This window comes from Psittacula echo (assembly GCF_963264785.1).
Source record: "Psittacula echo genome assembly, chromosome: 5".
In the NCBI taxonomy this organism is placed as follows: domain Eukaryota; kingdom Metazoa; phylum Chordata; class Aves; order Psittaciformes; family Psittacidae; genus Psittacula; species Psittacula echo.
In genome coordinates, this window is record NC_137739.1 from 60,948,637 (window position 1) to 60,969,187 (window position 20,551).

The window sequence follows — 20,551 nt, forward strand, 5'->3', positions numbered from 1 at the left end:
TCTTCCTTCTGTTGCCTTTTCTTCTTTATAACATCTTCAGATCTGCTCTGATGGGTTCAATCATAGTGTCTCTCATGGTAGTTTCCAAGTATGCATATCTGTGCCTGCTTCTTACACATTTTCCTGTTCTCAGATCTTGAACCTCCAAGCATTTCTTCCTGGATGTCCTTGTGTCTCATTAGCACATCTCTGAATGTTTACTCAAACATGGTGCATCATTTTGCTTCTCAGTATATGCCTTACTGTGCTTGTTTTGTGTAATTTCCCACTTCTCATTTTATTTTCTGTAATTCTCTCTGTATGCTCTGCACTTCAATCATCTCTTTCTCAGCTCTTCATGTCTTCATAAAAAGTCTTTGATTTCTTTTCTGTTACATGCTATTTTTCCCTTAAAACATTTTACTTCCATAGAAATTTCTTTATCAGTAATCTCCTGATCCTGTGTAGCGTAGTCTATGATGTCTTTTTGGTTTTATAACATTAGCTATTGTGCTTAGTTGTTTTATTATGTACATACGTTACACAAATAGTCTATGTGTAATAATGAATTTTAAGAATCCTGTGAAGATAATCTACTACTTCAGCTTCTCCTAGCAGTGAGAGCATGCCATAATGATGACTTGTGTGTGAACTGATTTGCAGTTCTGTTTCAGTGCATTTGATTTGTAGGAAATTGCTTGCAAAATTAGGCTATTACTTTGATTATTTTTAACATATAAAGAGACCTGTGGTCTTGCTTTCACGTCTCTAGGATGTCCGTATCGCAGCATTTAACGGCTTAGTAATACAGCTGACATTTAAGTCAAATGCATGTAAACTGGCTTTGTGGAATTTACTCCAAATGTTTCATTCTTGCCGTCTGTATCCCTTAACCCAAACCTATGCCCGGTAGTGGGAGACAGGGTGGTTTTTAGGGGTTTTGGGGGGTCATTTTGTTTGGGTGGGGTTTTTTTTGTTTTTTTTGTTTGGTTTTGGGGATTTTTTTAATGAAATATTTGATTGCATATCAAATGTGTGGCGAAATGTGGCTTTGTAAAGTCTGTGCATGGGTTGTTGTGTTTTTTTTTTTTTTTTCTGTAGGCATTAATATTGTTTTGTATCCTATATCTAGTTTTCCTGCAATGTTTTTGCAGTCACTACTTTTAGAGGTGCTTTATTCACTGAATTTTAGTCAGCATTCTGATGCTTTTCTGTGGCTGCACAGAAAAGATTCAACTCATCTTGTGATTGTTCATGAGAGCTATTCATGGGTACACTCTTTCTTCTTTAAATTTTAATTTTGCACAATAACCACCCCCTCCTCAGCTTCTTCCTGCTGCCACTGATACCTCCTCAGCCTGCTGGCACAGCTGAACCATCCTCTTCTCAGAAGCTGTGCCTGCTTTCGGTTTTCAAACAAATTTCTTCCCAATTGATGTGGTGGCAGCGGAACCCTGGGGACAGTACCTCCTCACTCCTCTTTAGCTGTGGCCTTCTCTGTCATTGCTATATATTGCTGGTATTTCTTAAGGTCTACAGTTATTAATGTATATGTCAGAAACTGTCATTTCCTTACATTTTCACATTCACAGCCCATTTTAAGTATGGTGTGCTTCATCTGGAAACCAGGGCAGGCCTCTTCAGTGTGAAACACCGTTTGTGTTTCTGATCTCCTGTGTTCCAAATATTTCCACAAATAAGTGAGTTTGTTTCAGGCTGGCAGTCACATTCCTAACTGCCACAGCATCCCTTGAGTAAAAGTAGTAAAGCTTAGCTTGTGACATTATCAGTGTATGTTACTGTATATGGATGGAATTCTCTAATATTCTATTTAACCTTATCCTTGTTTCTTAAAGGGGTTTATATTCTGATTGCTTTCTACAGGGAATTTCCCTGAAGTGTGGCAGCTCTTTTGGTAATCACATTTTAAGAGTGCCTAAGTAATTCAGATTATGTCTATCTAGGGCTACCACTGGTTTACCATGCAATTAGTGGAGCATAGTGCCCACAATGTTGAGATTACAATCTGGGATAAGGAGCCCGATCTGACATAGATGTGTCAGTACTTTTCCCACCTGTTGTGTAGAAAGCAGTACCTGGTGGTTCCAAACATTTAGCAGAGCCTGTGTACTAAGTTAGTCTTATTTTGTCTGTGCTGTTTTTTTAGCAGCTGCATGAACTGGACTTCCTCTAACCTTACTTGTGTGAATCCATTAGAAGAGGGCATCATTGCCATTTATTATAAGTAATGGCTAAAATATCAACATATGTTTCTCAACACATAGAATTTTGTTTTGCCTACCAGTGATAATTCTTTATAATATTCCTCAGTATAAGTAGCACTGAAGTCTAGTAGAATGTCTCTTTGCTGTTTAGTTATAGCTTTCTTCAGTGAAATAAACTGCAAAGGCAAATATGTCTTTTCAGAGTTACCTCTTTTTAGATAAGATCATCACAGGAGCTTTATCAGAGTACTTAAATAAGTGCCTGACTCAAAACCCAAGAAGTTTAATTGAAATGGAGTCGATATTAATAGTGACTTCTGTTACCGGTGGGCTGGATCTGTGCTAATGTGACAGTACAGGGACCTGGCACTCATAGCCCACTATGGAATCTAAGGCCTTGATTTGTGCCTTGTAGTTGTTAGAAAAAGCCACAAAAACTTTGTTTCTGTCTTTACTGAAGTGGACCATCTGCACATTTTTTCTGCTTCAGAATTCTTTTGTCTAGTTCTAAACTCAGGCTTGAGAACAACATCGTGCACTTAAGGCATTTGCACTGTTTATGACACTGAACCTTTCTGATTAAAGAAAAATATGTGGGCTGGAATCTCAAGCTGATGTACATCAGCAAAGCTCCATTAACTTTTGTAGAGCTATGCTGCTTAATTTTAATATTAGCCTTTCAGCAGAAATATGGTTAAGAAATGAGAGTTAAAAAGAACAGAAATTGAACTGAAATGAGTTTTACTAGGATCTGTTACGTCTGCCAAGTGCAAATATGTTAAAATCCCCATGCTGACAAAAAAAAAGAAATCCATACAATTATTTTGCTTACTGAACCATTTAAGCTGTTGATTTATCTGCAGGCACATTTCAAAATCTCTGAACTGTTAACTTTAGGAAAAAAAAACCAAAACAAACCAACACAGAACTAAAAAAATCCAAGCTGTGTCTTGGTCAACTGCCTAGTCTTGTATTAAACCACAGTATATCCTTTCACAATAAAAATTAGAAGAGGTTTGTTTAGTGGATATAACAACTGCTGGAAACCAAACTGGTATGCATCATTCCCAATGGTGGCATTAACTACACCATGCAGTTGAGAAAATCATGTTTTCTCATTCAGCTTGTGTCTTCACTGCAAAATTAACTTGAACGATTTATCTCAGATTAGCTTAGCACGGATGAGAGCAACTGCACTGGAAAATAACTCAAGAGCTTTACACAGTGATTGAACAACTGCAGAATGATTGTGTTAGTGTCTGATGATATGTGCTAATGTAAGCTGTAACTAGTGCTTTCTAATGGGCTAGCCAACTTAAATCGAAGCACTGCCATGCTCAAGTTAAGGTTTTTAAAAGGTGTAATCCATTATTAAGAAAGATTTACCAGACTTGACTGTTTCACAAACCAGGTGCAACATTATATGCCCAGTATTTGATGGTGGCTACATAACAAAAGAGGCATTTTCACACAACTAAGGGCTAGAAAAATGGTGCTCATCTGGTAATGTCCTTGGTGTTTGAAACTGGTTTGCAAATTCTTGAATCCAGGTAAATTGAAATACACAGACAGGTCAGTCAGCTTGCTACATTCATCAACTACACTCAGACAGGCTTTTGAAGTACAAAGATTATGAGGCATTTTCATACATTTAGTCTTCCCTTTGTGAATGAGATTGATATTACATGATAGAGTGACACTGTAAGTTACACTAGTAGGTTCAGTAATCCAAAATGGGCATATAAGTAACTTTTGAAATGTTAGGTTGGTTAGGTGTGGCTGTCTAGGCAGGTGAGATATGATTGATCAGATCAGCATTTTAAAGCCACTAATCCTGTTCTGTTCTCCCTACATCAGCTGAAAGCAGGTGAAGTTTGTGGTGAGGCTCTGCTGTCTGTGAGTATTTGCTGTCCTAGTCCACATTTACTCTTTGTGTGACCATGCTGGTCTTTCAGCACCCTTCTGTTCCTGCAGCCATATTCCGTCAGATTTCTTCCTATGATCTGGCTCTGTTTTCTGGCACAGAGCAGTAATACAAGCACTCACAAGCAACCACCTTAATTCTGCATGGCAGGGTTTTTTTGCCTAAAATTTTGAGGCAAACCTAAATAGATCCCTTGAATCAGCTGTTTCTAACTATGTGTGTTTTGCTGGTGTTGTCTGGGTGTGATGCTTCTTGAGCATATTTTAGATGTTGCTCTTAGAGATTTTTGGTTTTAGTTTGCTGTATATGATCTCAAAGTGCTTTATAATATATATCTCTTAAATACATGCTGTTGTTTGGTAGGCTTATATGAGTATGTCAGTTTCCTATTTCTCCTCTTGTTAGGAATTTAATGCATGTGTTTAACTTTTTTTCTTTCTTAGCTTTCAGATATTGATTCTTTTCCTACCATGTACTGAGACTCTGTCTTACCCCCGTCTTCATTTATATAGTTACCACAGTGATATGTATAGAAAGTAATTGTTTCCCATGTGTGTCTCTCTGAGACTCCAGATAAACATACCTTTCGTGACTCTTGAGGCCAGACAATGTAGTTTGGTGCCTGCTTGAATCATAGAATAGTTAGGGTTGGAAAGAACCTTAAGATCATCTAGTTCCAACCTCCCTGCCATGGGCAGGGGCACCTCACACTAAACCATGCCACCCAAGGCTCTGTCCAACCTGGCCTTGAACACCGCCAGGGATGGAGCATTCACAACTTCCCTGGACAACCCATTCCCATGCCTCACCACCCTCACAGTAAAAACTTCTCCTTATATCTAATCTAAACTTCCCCTGTTTCAGTTTAAACCCATTCCATTACCTCTTGTCCTGTTACTACAGTCCCTGATGAAGAGTCCCTTTCCAGCACCCTTGTAAGTCCCCTTCAGATACTGGGAGGCTGCTATGAGGTCTCCACGCAGCCTTCTCTTCTCCAGGCTGAACAGCCCCAACTTTCTCAGCCTGTCTTCATACAGGAGGTGCTTCAGGCCCCTGATCATCCTCGTGGCCCTCCTCTGGACTTGTTCCAACAGTTCCATGTCCTTTTTATGTTGACACCGGAACTGCACACAATACCCCAAGTGAGGTCTCACGAGAGCAGAGGAGCAGGATCGCCTCCTTCGACCTGCTGGTCACATTCCTTTTGATGCAGCCCAGGATACAGTTGGCTTTCTGGGCTGCAAGCACACACTGATGGCTCATGTTCAGTTTCTCAAACTGTTGAACCAAGTGCAAGTGTCCATTTAGTGCAAACACATTTATGATGTGCTGATTTGGGGTTTTCTGCTGAGGGTTACCCCACAATCTGTATTCATGCTGTGTAGTAAACCAGTGCAGAGTAAGCTGGAGAGAAATCTAGCTACCACTTTCATCATCAGCCAGTGAAGTTTAAAAATAAATTAAAATCTGCTAGCAGTCCTTAAATTGTTTGCACTTCTGATGGCTGCTTTGGCATGAAAAGTTCTGTTCTCTGACCTGGTTTCAGACAGTGTACACGGGCACAGGACTGTGACAGTGTGGTGCTGGTGCTTGTTTTTAGAAAGCAACTTGCCAAGCTTACAGCTGGAGTATTTTTGCAGTAACGGAGAAATACCTGAGTTTAAATCAACTAGCTGTGAAGCAGCTAGTTCATCATGACTTAGCTGTGAAGCAGCTAGTTCTCAGCAGTGAAGCAGAAGCTCCAGCTGTAACCTATACATCCAGGTTTCCAGTCGGGCTTGCACCTTATGTGGTGAAGCTTGTGTGACAGTTGTTCCCATTATGATCTGGCTAAATTAAAGAGACGTGTTGTATTAGAAGTATCTTTTCTTCTACACTTAACTTCTGAAGTCTGAAAAACCCTTCTGTACTGATCTTTCATGATTGGGCTGGGACATCACTAAATCAATGTACCTTTTTTCCTCTTCTCTTTCTTTGCTTTTGCTAATTTTAATTCTGTGGTCTTTATCCTTGTACTCAGCTTCATGTCTCCTTTGTTATGTAAATTGGTACGAGCTTCTGTCCTGGGTTCAGCGGTAGCAGTCATTTTTTCTCCTGCTTAGTAGCTAGCGTAGGGCTGTGGTTTTGACTTTCAGCCTGGGAACAGTGCTGATAACACCGATGGTTTTAGTTGCTGCTTAGTGATGTTTAGTCTGACCAAGGACTTTCTGAGTCTCATGCTCTGCCAGGGAGGAGGGGAAGCCGGAAGGAAGCAGAGACAGGACACCTGACTCAAACTAGCCAAAGAAGTATTCCATACCACAGCACGTCATGCCCACTATATAAACCGGGGGCAGTTACCCGGAAGGGGTAGATCACTGCTCGGGTCAGGCTGGGTATCGGTCAGTGGGTGGTGAGCGGTTGTATTCTCTTCCCTTGTTATTTCCCTTATCACTATTATTATTGGTGGTAGCAGTAGTGATTTGTGTTATACCTTAGTTACTGGACTGTTCTTATCTCAACACGTGGGAGTTCCATTCTTTTGATTCTCCTCCCCATCCCTCCAGGAGTGGGGGGGAGGAAGAGGGGAAATGAGAGAGAGACTGCGTGGCTGACTGGACTTAAACCACAACAGCTTCGTTGCAGCATTCACTTCCAGATAGTAAGTAATCATGAAACAGGATTTCACATGGACAAAGACAGTGTGAGGAGGACTGTAAATTTGGATTGTGGAATTATTGTAATGTTTATTATTTTTTACCTTCCAACAGTGGACTCTACTGCTGTATGCCATATTGATTCAGATAGCTTTTATTTTGGAATAATTACGAAGTATTTAGGAAATATCGCTATCCCTCCCTAAAATTTTAAGTGCCGCTTAAGATGCTGCTAAATATGTAGAAGTCTGCAAATCTTTTAAGCTGCTTTTTACTTACCCGGTTTCATATCAAATGTGAGGCTCCAGAAGTATATAGTACGAACTAGGACTGAAAAGAGTCATTCTTGAAGTACTTCAGTAGTGTTTACAGCTCCTTACTGAATTTCTAGAGTAAGGAGAAAATGCCCCAAGGGATATTGTTTTGGGGAAAATAGAACTGTGCGCATCTGTCATTTGAAAAATTATTCATGTAAAAGATGAATCTTGGATGCCTGAGATGGGATTACTTGTGTGGAAAAGGTGAAGTAGGCTGTAGGTGTAAGAGACATGTTGGCATCATTTTATATCATCAGGGGAGAAACTGCATGTTGGAATGTGCATGTATTTGGGACTTTAAGCTGAAGCATATGAACTGAGGAGTAATGCTGGTAATCCTGTGTGCTCACGAAGTGTAAATGTAAGCCTGCAAAACTATGAAGTTTGTTTGAAAGATAAGCAACAATTCTGAATCTCTGTTCAGTTTGTCTTCTGAGTTTTGTAAGTCTTTCAGATTTTTGGACTTGGGCCACCTTCCACAAGTACAAAGGCTAGATTAAGATTTTCTGTTTTAAGTGAAAGCTGATGTTCTTACATAATTGCAGGATTCCAGAACCATGGCTTCAGGAAAAGTAAAAAACAAATATCACATGGTTTACAACAAAGGAATGAGAGCTGGCTGCACCACATGAGCATGGCTCACAGGGAGAAACTGTTGTGCTTCTGTTTGTACCCATGAAAATGAGTTTTTCAAAGCACCAGGGGGTACATGGAACAAAAAATTACCCTAAATACTTGACTCCAAAACCTGACTTCATTATAGAGCCAGCATTTCTTAACACTTTTTTCTTTTGAGAGCTCAATATGTGCAACTTCAAACAATTTTTCAAAATTCATTTTCCTTCTGAAATGAAAGAGAAATTCAGAGAATTAGTGAGCAGATCTTGGCTTGTGGCATCAACAGCCTGATTTTGTAAGGGCTGGGCATGGTGTCCCTGCTGAGCTGAGTTCTGTGAAAATCTTGGCTTGCCTGTGTTGAATTCTCTTGGGAATTGGGGTGACCTAATGAACAGCCTTGAGGGGCTTCCTCTGCTTCATTACTGTGTCTTTGTATTCTACCTGTTCCCTCTTGATCAGTGGAGCTTTTTGGACAAAGCGCAAGAAAACTCACTGTTGAAAACAATTCTGAATGGCAGGGGTGGAGTAAATGTTTGAGTAGGTCTTTTTACTGCTGCCTTCCTGCATTTTCCTTCTATATTTGGAAAAAAAAAAAACTTCTAAGTAAAGGAAATTCAAACAATATCCGTGCCTGACTTTATTTTATGCCTTTCTCTGTTTGGTTCCTGTAGGCCTCAGTTAGTCTGCTGTTGCTCTGCTACCTTGTGCCTATTTGTTTCCAGAAAACTAGTTTATTTAACTTAATCTTAGCATGGTAGAAGATTGATCTGTAGTTCTTGTGCTGTTTCAACTTGAAGAATAACACAATTTTCCTGGATGTTTAAAATCCCTACTTGAATTGAGTATCAGAAAAATAGTTAAAATATGTATATCTTAAATATTTGATTTCCTTTCCCATGCATTTGGGAAAGAAGAATGTGCCAATGCAGCTGTTTTTAAATGAGCCATACTGTAGGTATTGCTGAAATAGAAGGGATTCAGAAGCCTATTATTTTGAATTAACTCTGCTGAAGGCGCAATAGCATAGTTTCATTTAAAGTCCACTGGAAGATAGCTACTCCGGCAGCCCTTGTGGTTCCTTGTTTTCTCCTTTTCCATGTTTTCTACATGTAATCTGTTCTGTTTTCAAGTAATCTGGTAGCTTTTCTAGCTACCAGCAGTTCAATCTTACTATGTGGTCTGATTTTGATCAGGTCAAAATTTGCCAGTCATTTTGCAGTTTGAGTGTTTGTTCTACTGACAATAAAAAACCCAAAACAAGACTTCATTGAGCTTGAGATGATAATGCCAAAACCTTACAGTGTTTGATTCTCCAGCCTGTTTTGCAGCTGGAAGGCTTTCCTGTGAAAAAAAATGTAAGAAATAATTCTTTTTCTCTTGGGGTGAAAAATTGCCTAAACTTTTGATAACTGTGCTCTCTTATGAGTCACAGTATTGATAGTTAATCCAATCATTATCCCTTTTCCTATCAAGTAGTGATCATCACTTTCTGGCTGTATTTAAGAAGTGGACAGCCAAGCTGAGTCCAAAGCCCTGCATAGCCAGAGAACTCTCTCCCTCAAGAGGAAGAAGAAGCTGTTGATCATAGAAACCGCCAACTTTCAGGAACCAAAATATGAGGAAGGATGAAAGGGAGAGGGGAAGTGGAATGTATGAAGCTCAAAGTGAAAAAACCAAAGGGAAATTCCATGTAAAAGACACCAGTTTTTACTGGTGACTGATGTCAGTAGTTAATTCCCATAAAAATCTTCAGGTACTGCTTTGGCGACCTTGACTCAGAGTAGTGTAAACAAGTATGAGACAGTAAGTTGAAAAGGGAAGAAGGTGAAAAAGGTTTTAGTAACCTGGTTTAGGAATCTGAGGTGTAAAATAAAAGGGCTGGTGTCCTTAGGTGGGGTTTTGAAGAATACATGTGTGCTTTGTGGAAAACCAGTACCATAATCATGGAAGATGTTAACAGAATTCAGAGCACTGCTCTACACTGAATTAAGATCTTTTAAGGTAAGCTGTTCTTAGACTGTAATAAAAATAGGTGTTGGTAATTTCATCTCTGTTCAGCATTGATTTAGAAATGTTACTGTCCTCATTCTTAGTTAATTTGAGCAGACTTCACAATTTGATAGTTGTACTGAAATCTTGGGTCATGGTAGAGGTATTCCAGGCAGATTCCAGCAGTTTTCTGTGGAATCTGCTACTTCACAGTAGTCAGGTTGGGATGCAATTGTGTGAAGGTATCAGGCATTAAACATATGAGAAAATAATGTGAAATACCTAACTTTTGTGAGAATGAAAAGAAAACTCATCATGAGGTTCTTGATCTCTAGCTCTTTAAAGGAAGTTTCTAGAGACTCCCCTATCAGGTGGAGCCCAGAGAAGAAAAAAATCCATGATCCCAAACCTTGGGGTCTTTTTAGAGTTATCTTGAGGACATTTAAACCATTAATATAAAGCCCAGTACACATGAAATGCTGTACTCTGATACACTGATGCATCCCGATGTTGCAGTACTTGCGCATGCGTATGTCATCACTGACTCCCTAGATAGGGAGATGGGATTTCCTCATGCCTTTCAATTTTCTTTCTGTTGGCAAATAATTCTTTACATATGTTTATTTGATTGTTTGATATTGCACTAATGAATGCAAATGCTTTTGTTCTTTATAAAAGAAAAAAGAAACTAAATGTAAGTCCAGAGTTTGATAAGGTGTTAATGTTACTTTCTCTTGTAGCAAATCCAATCTTGTATAGATATTTTCATGATTTCATACTGATAGAAGGAGCGTTTTAAAGGATATGTCATTAATATGTCATCCTTTACAGATATTAAATGGATTTTATAGTTTAGAGTTGAGTTAGTTATTTTCTTTCTAAGCTGCCGCTTACCATTGCACAGATAATCGCATTTGGCAGTCCTCTTTTGGTTGAGCAATGAAAATTGAATTAACGTACCACAGTGATAAAATTTGCTCATAATTCTGCTGTTCGTGAAGTGAGGGCTCATTCGTGAAGGAGGATGCTCATTGTGCCATGTGGTACTTTGCCTACGAATATGAAGCTCGATCTGTGGCATCACATGGTCTTGCACGGATGCACAAATGTCTCTCAAAGAAGTTGGATGGTATTTCCTATCACTTCTTTGCACTTCATTCAAATGCTCTGTTGCTGTTCAGGTGATATAATCCATGAAACCAGTTTAGTCAAGAGTTATCTCCAAAGGGATTTCCTTGCAGAATTTTTCAAGTAAAGGTATGTGTTTCTTTGAATGGCCCATTTGAAATTTGCTGTAACACTGGTGCCTAGATTAGTATCCAGCAGAAGGTGAACTGAGTATTTGAGGGAAAATCCACATGTCATCCTGCTCCGAGAACTGGAAACAGCTGTCTAATGGGAATAGGAGCTTAAAGCTTGGTAATTCTTATTTTTTCCTGATGGTATCTGGAATTGGGGTTTGTTGTTTGTTTGTTTGGGGTTTTTTTTTACCCTTCTTTGGTCCTTCTAAGGTTTTTAAGTTACCATCTTTCATGTATAAAGGCACTTGCTGAGTATACCGTTTTTTTTCAAGTGACAATTCAGATTTAAGAGCATGTTAGCTTATGGTGTTAGAAAGGATTCTTTAAAAATTTGAGATTTCTGTGATTATTTTTTTAATTAATTTAGGCTTTGTGTGATTGTGTAAAAATATAGCTTTAATGTACTATGGCACATTTATGATTTTCTAATGACTGTTAAAATTTATTATACCTAATTTGAGAAGTATTAAAAAGGAGGACTTTCATATGGCCAACTTTATGTATCAGTAAGCTAGTTTCACTGTGATAATATGACCTTTGGATTGACTTTGTTTCCATTGTTAACACTGGAACGCATAACTAAAACAAGTCAAAACTTCTTTACCAGTAAAAGCAACCTGACTCTTTCCTAAAGTACACAATTGCTGTCACAATACTGACAGTGCACAGGTTATGTAAGAGGATCAGATCAGTGTATTAAGCTGTTCCCTGAGACTACCTACATGTCTGTTTTGGCTGTACTGAGCTCACCACTGTCATTTCTGAGATTGTTACCACTTCTGTACTGAAGCTAATATGTGAAACATGACAGGGGCTAGCTGTCTTGATATTGGTGGTAGAGAGAATATGGGAGGAATTTCTCCTGTTGCCATCAGGATTCTGCTTTCTGTAAAAGTCTTCCCAGTGCACTGATTTTTGAGTAACAGCATGGGTCAAAGCCACAAATGTTTTAAAAGCAAGGGTGATTCTAAGACATACTCACATATTGATTGCAACTTAGCTCACATGGGACCCCTGCATTCAGGGAGGTGTGGTTAGAAGTGATGCTTTTTTGGTGTTCACTCAAATCTTTGAACAGATTATATTAGTACAGAATTATAATTTAGTGCAAGTTGCAGTATCATGAAGGCTGTTGAAAGTTCAAGTCTTGGTGCACAAACTGTTGACATTTTGCTGCTGGCACTAGGTAACGATGCATGTATTTGCTTGACAGGTATAAAGAAGCTCATTTCTGCACACAGGGAAGAGTTTCTTTGCTATCACTCAGGCACAAAGTAGATGTGCATGAACACCAGGCCTTGGGAAGATGAGGCCCTGCAATGTGGAAAGGGAATTGCACATAATGAGAAACACACTTAAGTGTAAAGGTGCCTAAAGTTGCTTGCAGTATTTAAACAAAGATACAAATCTAAAATATTCAAGCTGGCATGTAAATATGATTATAGAAGAGGTAAAAGTGGAAATATATAATTGTCTTTTGTCTGGTTTTCATCCCCTTATACCTCTGCCCTCAGTGAGTCTGATGATCAACAACCCCTGAATGTCAGGGCAAAGGGAGTAGATATTGCAGTCTGTAGGCATAACATGTCCTGAACGGACAGAGGAGCACAGGCAGAGGAAGAAGATGCAGACATTAAAAGGAGAAGTGGGTTTCTGAGCATGTCGTTTGCCTAATCTCCTTCTTGCAAAGGCAGAGTGGAGCCAATCGCATGTGGCCTTTCAAACAGCTAGAGCTCTCTTCTCCCTATGAGAAGAAATTCAAGAGTTGTAACAGGCTTGAACCCTTAGCAGGTATTAAGAGTTGGCACGTTTGTTGCCTCTGTGTAAATCAACTGCTGATAAGGTAAAGAAATCACATGTTGAGGCAGGTTATAGAACCACAGATCCACGTGGTTGTTGAGATGGTCTGTCAGGCTTAGGAGATTTTGAACCTTAAGGTCATTGGCAGACTGCCTGTCACAGTATTGATAGGGCGTATGGGAACAATGCCCTAATGGTATCCCGAATTAATCTGGCAACAGCCTAAGTCGGGGCAGGTGTCACTGGCATGCCTGGGTTACCCTGGCTGCTACACACTGGATCTTCCCTCCAGAGCCATGCAGACAACTTAAGCTGTGCAGCTGCCATTATATTCTGTTCTGAGGCATGCTATTTACATGCCTTGTAGCTCTTTTGCCACAGACAGCTCAGCCTCAGAGCTTTTTACCAAAGGTGAATCATCCTTTCTGTCACGCCATAATGAAGGATTTTTTGTTTCCGTGACTCGGAGAAAAACGTGGTGCTGTCCCCTCCAAGTCTTGGCTGGATGAGCTGCTTTTGTTTCCCCACTCATTTTGTGATTGGAGAAAGGGAACGAGCTGCAGAATGATCCAGGTCCAATATAGACTTGACTTTCTTGGTGCCCTCCTTTCCCCGTCAGTAAATCCGTGCTCAATAAGATGAGCTGCAGGAGCATTTGCAACAGTGCCAGCAGGATAAATATTTCTGTATTTCTAGCTGATTTTAAGATGATTGGTGTGTGTTCTCCTCCCTTTTTTGGCAAAGGTTAGATCCCTTAGATGTACTGCTCTTCATTTCATCTTCTCCCATCTGTTCTGTCTCTCTTTAGTAGAAACTGAGCAGATGTAGCTCCCACACGGGCTGCTGAATAGCTCTGTCTCCCATATAGGAGAAAATACCTATGTGTGAAGTAGAGTGGTGCCCTGCTGCTCTCACACATCAGATTGTACCATGAGGGCAGACCAGAGGCTCTCTGAAACTCTGATAATGTCCTTTTCCCTCTGTCAGCTCATGCAGACAAGGGAATACCAATGCCCCCCCTTAGTTCAGTGATGTTGACTCCCAAGCTGAAGCTAGGAGCCAAGATAATCCAGACAACCTTTTCCTGAGCAACCAGGTTATCATAACAGTAGGTAAGAAAACCAAATCTTTAAAATATTAAAACCAAGATACAGCAAGTAAATAAAGAACAGTGCATGTACATATGGCATACAGAATTTATAGATGACAGTTATACAAAACCTGCGATTATCTGGATAATAAAGCCGTAAAGACATCAAATGTTTGCACTGAAAAAATCCAAACTTTATGTTAGAACTCACTGGCAGCTAGCCATTTCATTAAGGAAGAAATTTTACTTTGCAACTCCAGACCCTTGCTTCATTTCACTGAGTTTTAAAGAAGATTTTGTAGTGTCTCTTTGTGAGAACAGTTGTATACCAAGAGTTCTGTGTAAAGAGGAACGTTATCTTTGAGTAAAGTTGTCTTCCTGTTAATTTAAAATTACCTCTGTGAGGCAAGCAGATATTTATTACAAGTAGTTATTTATTATAAATACTACATCACCACTCTACATATGAAGCAAGATGGTTTGCACTGAAGCTGGTTTGCGTTTGGTTGGTGATCAGATGCCTGGGCTCATTTTATCTTCTGGCACTTACCTTTGACATCTTTTGATTTCCTAGTTGATATTAGCCTCAAGCAAGTGAAGTCCCATTAGAAAGATAGTGATTTTTATTCGTGCTTCTTGAAATCTCAGTTTATACTGACTTAACCATTTTTAATATTATACTTTGAAATGTTTTACAGTCAACTGAATGAGATTACTGGGTAGGTAATAGCATGCCAGATGACAGCTGTTTTGCCAAGTTATGGGACAGGGACATATTTCCTCTGCTGTGTGGTGGCAGTAAGGGGGATGGTGTTCCTGGCATAAGCGTCTGTGATCAGAGCTGCAAACCCTTGCATCAGGCTACGTGAAAGGATGTGAGCCCCATGTACAGGGTCACCTTATCATTGCTACGGACTCAGGTCAGGCTCTGGTCTCTGCTTTCCTAGTGCATTGTTGGAGTTCTCACTGCCACGGCTTGAATGGAGGAGACAGAGGGCAAATGGGGAATATGATAAGAAAAATAGTGTGCATGTCCTGAACACGTCCATGTGAGCATGGTATTTTAGCCAGTGATGCAAGAATGGCCATATTGTGTAAGCTGCCAGCAGCTGCAGCTCTGGATATTTTCTCCCAAAGGAGAAGTCTTTTTAATGCTTTTTTAGTTATTAATAATTTTAGTTAATTGTTAATGGAAAGAATGGTTACTTTGACTTTTGGAAGGAAGATGTGATTTATGTAGTATGAGGTTTTAAACACTGTGTGCTGCTGGCTTAGTAATTCATATCATAAATGTCATAAAACATTTATGGTAGTGGGCAATAAGGAAAAAACCAGCTATGGGATCTTCAGCTTTGCATGGAGACACTGTTCAAGTCTTTGTCAAGCTAGACATATGCAACATATGTAGGTGTGTGTAGTAGAGATGAGAAGGTGCGGTTTGGTATTTATATAAAACTCAAAGATTGAGGAGATGCTAAGTCTTTCACATCTTTGAAACTAGATGGTCCTCTCACTGCAGCTAAGATTTTCAAGTGTATTTGATCATTACAGATAACTCAAATTTAAGATACTGCAAAAAGTATTATCTTCAAGGAGTTACAGTGTAACATTTCCTAAAAATAAGGCTGGTTTAGGGTATTTGAAGTTTAGTCTGTAAAAACAATCAACAATACCTTAAATTATTGGTTTCTGTATTCATAGTTATTGTTTGCAAAATTATGTTCAGAAATTGAGGAAATACGCTATTGAAATTGAAAATGGAGTGGCATAAATATCGTATGTTGTGCTCTTAAGCATTTCTTTAAACTGGCAGATTTTAATATGGAAGAGATGATTATGTATTTCCTCTGTTTCCTTCCCCAAGTTTCAGTGTGTTATGGTAAATTCACAAGAATCTTGTGGAGCTTATTATGTTGTCAACTTACATCTACAAGTCCTTGCAGACAGTAACATCTCTTTCTGAATAATAATTTAATGACTTGAGTGCATTTGGATTCTAGTGGCTGAAATAATTTTCACCCTTAAACTTCCCAGACGTCTATCTGAGGCACTGTACATCTCTATCCCTGCCTGTTTTGCCAAACCAAATGTTTTTTATCTCATATATGTCTTCAGGCCTCTGTTTTAGTAGCTGTCTTTGTCTCCACCATCTGGAATCCTTTTTTCACTCTGTTGCCTTTGAGTGGAACACAGATCCTCTAACTGAGGTCCACACGACTTCAGAGTCAAAACTCATGTCTTTGCACATCCCTATCATACGCCTACAATTTCTGTTTCATTCCTCTTTCACCAGACTTAGATAGTAGACTTTTTGGAGGAAGTACTTGGACTCTGATTTGCAAGATTGTGGAGCCCTATGAAAGTTTGTAGTGAAGAACCTGCTGGAAGATTACAACTGTTGTGTAATTTTTCAGGCAAGGCACACTGAAAGCCAGGAATATGATTTCAGGATGAATTTTTGTGCCTGTGCCTATTACTTTAGAGTATTTAGAGGAGGCATAGAGGAGATGATAGTAAAAATAAGTTGTTAAGAATATGAAATGCAGTATAGTAGAGGTGGGTTTAAGTCACTGCATAACCAGCAGGTTGACAGAGGTTATCCTGCCTGTCTTTCTGCTCTAGTGAGACCCCACCTGCAGTGCTGCTTTCAGCTCTGGGGCTCCCAACACGAGAAGGACACAGTCCTGTTGGAGTGGGTCAAGAGGAGAGACAGGAAGATGATAGGAGGACTGGAGCACCTCTGCTGCAAAGACAGGCTGAGAGAGTGGGAGTGGTTCAGCCTGGAGAAGAGAAGGCTCTGGCAGGACCTTCTTTGTGGCCTTTCAGTATTTAAAGGGGGCCTATAAGAAAAATGGGGACAGACTTTTTTCACATGGAAAAGATAAGGGGTGATGGGCACAAGTTACTGCTGGGGAGATACTTACTGGGCACCAGAAGAAAGTTTTTCATAGTGAGAACAATCAGCCATTGGAATAATCTCCTCAGGGAAGTGGTGGATGCCCCAGTGCTGGACACCTTTAAGATTCAGCTGGACAGGGTGCTGGGATGTGTAGTCTCTAGGTCATGCTTTACCAAGAAAGGTTGGACCAGGTAGTCCTTGAGGTTCCTTCCAATTTGGTATTCTGATGGGACCTGTAGCAGTATGACAAGAGATAATGGTTTTAAACTAAAAGAAGGTAGATTTAGAGTAGATATAAGGAAGACATTTTTTATGATGAGTGTGGTGAAATAATGGAGCAGGCTGCCCAGAGAGGCTGTAGGTGCACCACCCCTGGAAACATTGTTTGGACAGGGCTCTGAGCAACTTGATCGAGCTGAAGATGGCCCTGCTCATTGTGTGAAGGGGCATGGAGTAAGTAACCTTTAAAGGTCCCTTTCAAACCAAACCAAACCATTGTATGATTCTATGAATGATGTCATTAATAACAGTGATGTATCAGTTCTCTGTTTTTTTGACAGAGCTGAAAAAAGATTCTGAGGTGACAAGCTATAATATAATAAATTGAAAAATGCACTCGTGTTTGGTCATATATTTCTACAGATGCATCCTTATTTTCAGTCTCTCTTTTACAGATGATGTAACATTAAAAAAAAAAAAAGTTTATTTCTCTTTCAGCCATTAATGAATTTCCTGAAGATATATTTACAAATAAAGAACGGCAGCAAGGAGGAGTTCTGCTTCATATCATTGCCGTAAGTTTTCCTCTACTGTGCTTAATTTTTGTTTCCCTTTTGTTAATAAGATGTTAATTATTTTAGTGACCTTACTAAATAGAGCTCTGTATATATCAGCATGTTTCTAATACTTCAATTTAATTATTTCTGATATGTCTATACATATGTTTTGGGGACATGGTTTAATGGTGGACTTGTTAGTGTTACGTTAATGGTTTGACTTGGTGATATTCGGGGTTTTTTCCAACCTAAATGATTCTGTGATTTATTTAAGAAAATTATGCAGGTCTTTCTTTCCTGTTGTGCCTCTGTGCAAAAGATGCAATTACAATTAGAATATAAAACCCCTGAAGAAATACAGAAAATGTTGTGTGGAGTTTTATATTTTATTGTAGGAAAAAAAACCAACAAAACAAGGCCTGCAAGCTCTGGTTTTTCATTACTCCTTCAGGGAAAGTAAAGTAAAAAGGAGTTGTGTTTGTTAGACAACAGTAGTATTGGGCCCACTTCTTGAGCACAGCACATAATGACAGAGAAGACAGTGGGAAATCGTGTGCAAAGAACCAGGATCATTCCTGAGAGGTCTGGTGCAGTGAGCCATGATCAGGGTCCACTTATTTCCAGGTGTGATTATTTCTTGGGTATTGTTAATCAGCATGGTGTTACTTTCTATGTAATTACATGGTCTGATAATTCATGGAAAATACAGACGATGACTAACGTAACTTTGTAAGCCTTTGTAAGGGTCTGGCAAACATTCTTGTTTAAACTTAATCTTACATTCAAGAATCTGGTTTTATGGCAGAAATTGATCAGCAGAGATATTTTTATTTGGAATGGAATAAAAAGTGAAGCTATATATTTCTACTAGTGTGAATAAATATAGCATTGCCTTCTTTCCTCTTTTCATGTACAGGAAAAATTTGAAGTATTTCCTGAATTTATTTTTTTTACAGGCTCTTTATATGTTTTATGCTTTGGCTATAGTATGTGATGACTTCTTTGTTCCATCCTTAGAGAAAATTTGTGAGGTATGTTAAAGAACTTTATTCATCTTTTGGAAATTCATTTAGACAATATTATAGAATCAAACATTTTGTGCCATTGCTGTTTGGAGTTCATTCCGGTCAACATTTTGGCCTGGGTACTTTTCAAATTATTTGAGCTTTCCATCAAAAAATTATCCTTTGGTCTGGGCACATTGGTCCCCCTGGCCACACTCAAGGAGAAAAAATGAAAGATTTAATGAGATCAGATGGCGAAACCCACTATTAAATACCTGAAGCATGTAGCTAGGATGGATGTGGCATATGGATGAGTTGGGTTTATTAATGTACTCTTAGTTTTAAAAGTCACTTGTGAAAATAAATCATACATAGACAAATTAATGTGTTGGCTATGCAAATTTTATTGCACTTTTGCCACTGTATCAGCAAGGAGAAAGCAAGCGTATGTGGTCCTAACGTAAAGTAGAGAAAAGGGAAAAGGCATGGGAAAAGTATGTACCTTGGTTTGATATGGAATGAGAGTACATATATTATATGGAAAGAATAGTAAATAAATATAATTCCTTTACATAACTGCTGAGAAGACTTTGCAAAATTACATGTAATATTCTAATTAAGTGAGTGACTTGGACAATGTAGAATTTATAGTTGGCCTATAAATGTTGTGTTAAGTAAGGCTTTGGTGAACTACTACAAAATGAATGCAAAATGCAGAACAAATTTTAATTCCCTTTTGAGGGCAAAATAAAAATCTCTTCTCCTTTGAAATGTGTGTGACCATTTTCTGAAAAACTCATGTAGCTAATTAAAAAGCCTATCTTCCTATGGATATATGTGCTAAATTCCTGTTAGTATTACTCAGAGCTATGTACTTATCGGTAGAAGAACAGATAGAAGAATAAGGGAGACAGCCAGTTATAGTAAAATACTCAAGAGGGATCTTTTCTTTCCTTTTCAGATCTCCTGTCTTCAGCATTTACCTTATACACTATATTTAAGTTGTACCAGTTGGGTTGTACCAATTAAGTTGTCACTGATCCTTCATCAAGTCATTGTCTCTAATGTTCTGCTGAATGTTAAAACAGCTAAGAAGAATTCAGATAGCACACTTAGGTTTCAACTCCTGCAACAGTATAACTGGTAGTAGGTCAAATGGTGCAGTAAGGGCTTTTGTTTGTTTTTTCATGTTCTGCAGGATGCCATTTTCATCAGCTCAGAATGTTGCATACTTCCTGAAAAACACATGTTTTTCTATAATTCTTTTTGTCACTAATCACTTTTCGATCCTTGGAAGAAAAATGAGATACCAAAGATGAGTCTAGAGACTACAGAAAAGGAAAAAGCTCCTCCGTAACACCTTCTTTATAGTTCAAGGGAAAGATCTTCAAACAGTATTAAATTGATACAGCCCACTTGCAGAGAGCTACATGGGTTCTGCTAGTCTGAGAGCTCTTATTTCTATCCTATTAGAGCTTAAGAGATGCTGTCATAAAAGTAGATCTATCTGCAGTACACAGGCCTCTCTGTGTATGATTATACTAATTTTGTCTGTGTCAGCAGACTCACTTTTGATTAACACGGTTGCAAACTGAAGCCAGAATCAGGCCTGCTGTTTCAAGATTTATGCTCTGAGGTTATATTTTTCTCTTATGGATTTTTATTTGCAAATTTTAGAAGCCCTTAATTCTTGAATGATTGTGTTTAGAGTTCCAAGTGTTAATGAGACCAATTTGAGATGCTTATAATCTTTTTGAATCTGCAGAGATGCTTCCTTCTAAGCTACATGTAAGCCACAATTGGCTATTCAGTTATATATAAGTAATGTTGTTTGACAGTTCACTGAGTTAGGGTATAAATGTTTTAATTGCCAAAAGTGTATTTGTCTTCTCAAAGGCAATGTCTGAATTTGTATCATAGTGACTGTTGATCCTTTAACAGTACTGTGGCCAGAAAATGAAGAGCTTCTATCTTTGCAGCTCTAGAACTGTGC

At 38.8% G+C, this 20,551-nt stretch overlaps 1 protein-coding gene across 1 annotated transcript in view; it reads left to right on the forward strand.

Moving 5' to 3' along the window:
- Window positions 1-20,551, forward strand: part of SLC24A4 (solute carrier family 24 member 4) — a gene marked incomplete at both ends in the record, with an annotated part of 90,690 nt that overhangs the window by 42,613 nt on the left and 27,526 nt on the right. Inside the window, 2 exons of the mRNA XM_080619440.1 lie at window positions 17,496-17,572; window positions 18,511-18,585. Of these exons, the coding sequence (XP_080475566.1) occupies window positions 17,496-17,572; window positions 18,511-18,585 (152 nt within the window). The remainder of the gene's footprint in view (window positions 1-17,495; window positions 17,573-18,510; window positions 18,586-20,551) is intronic.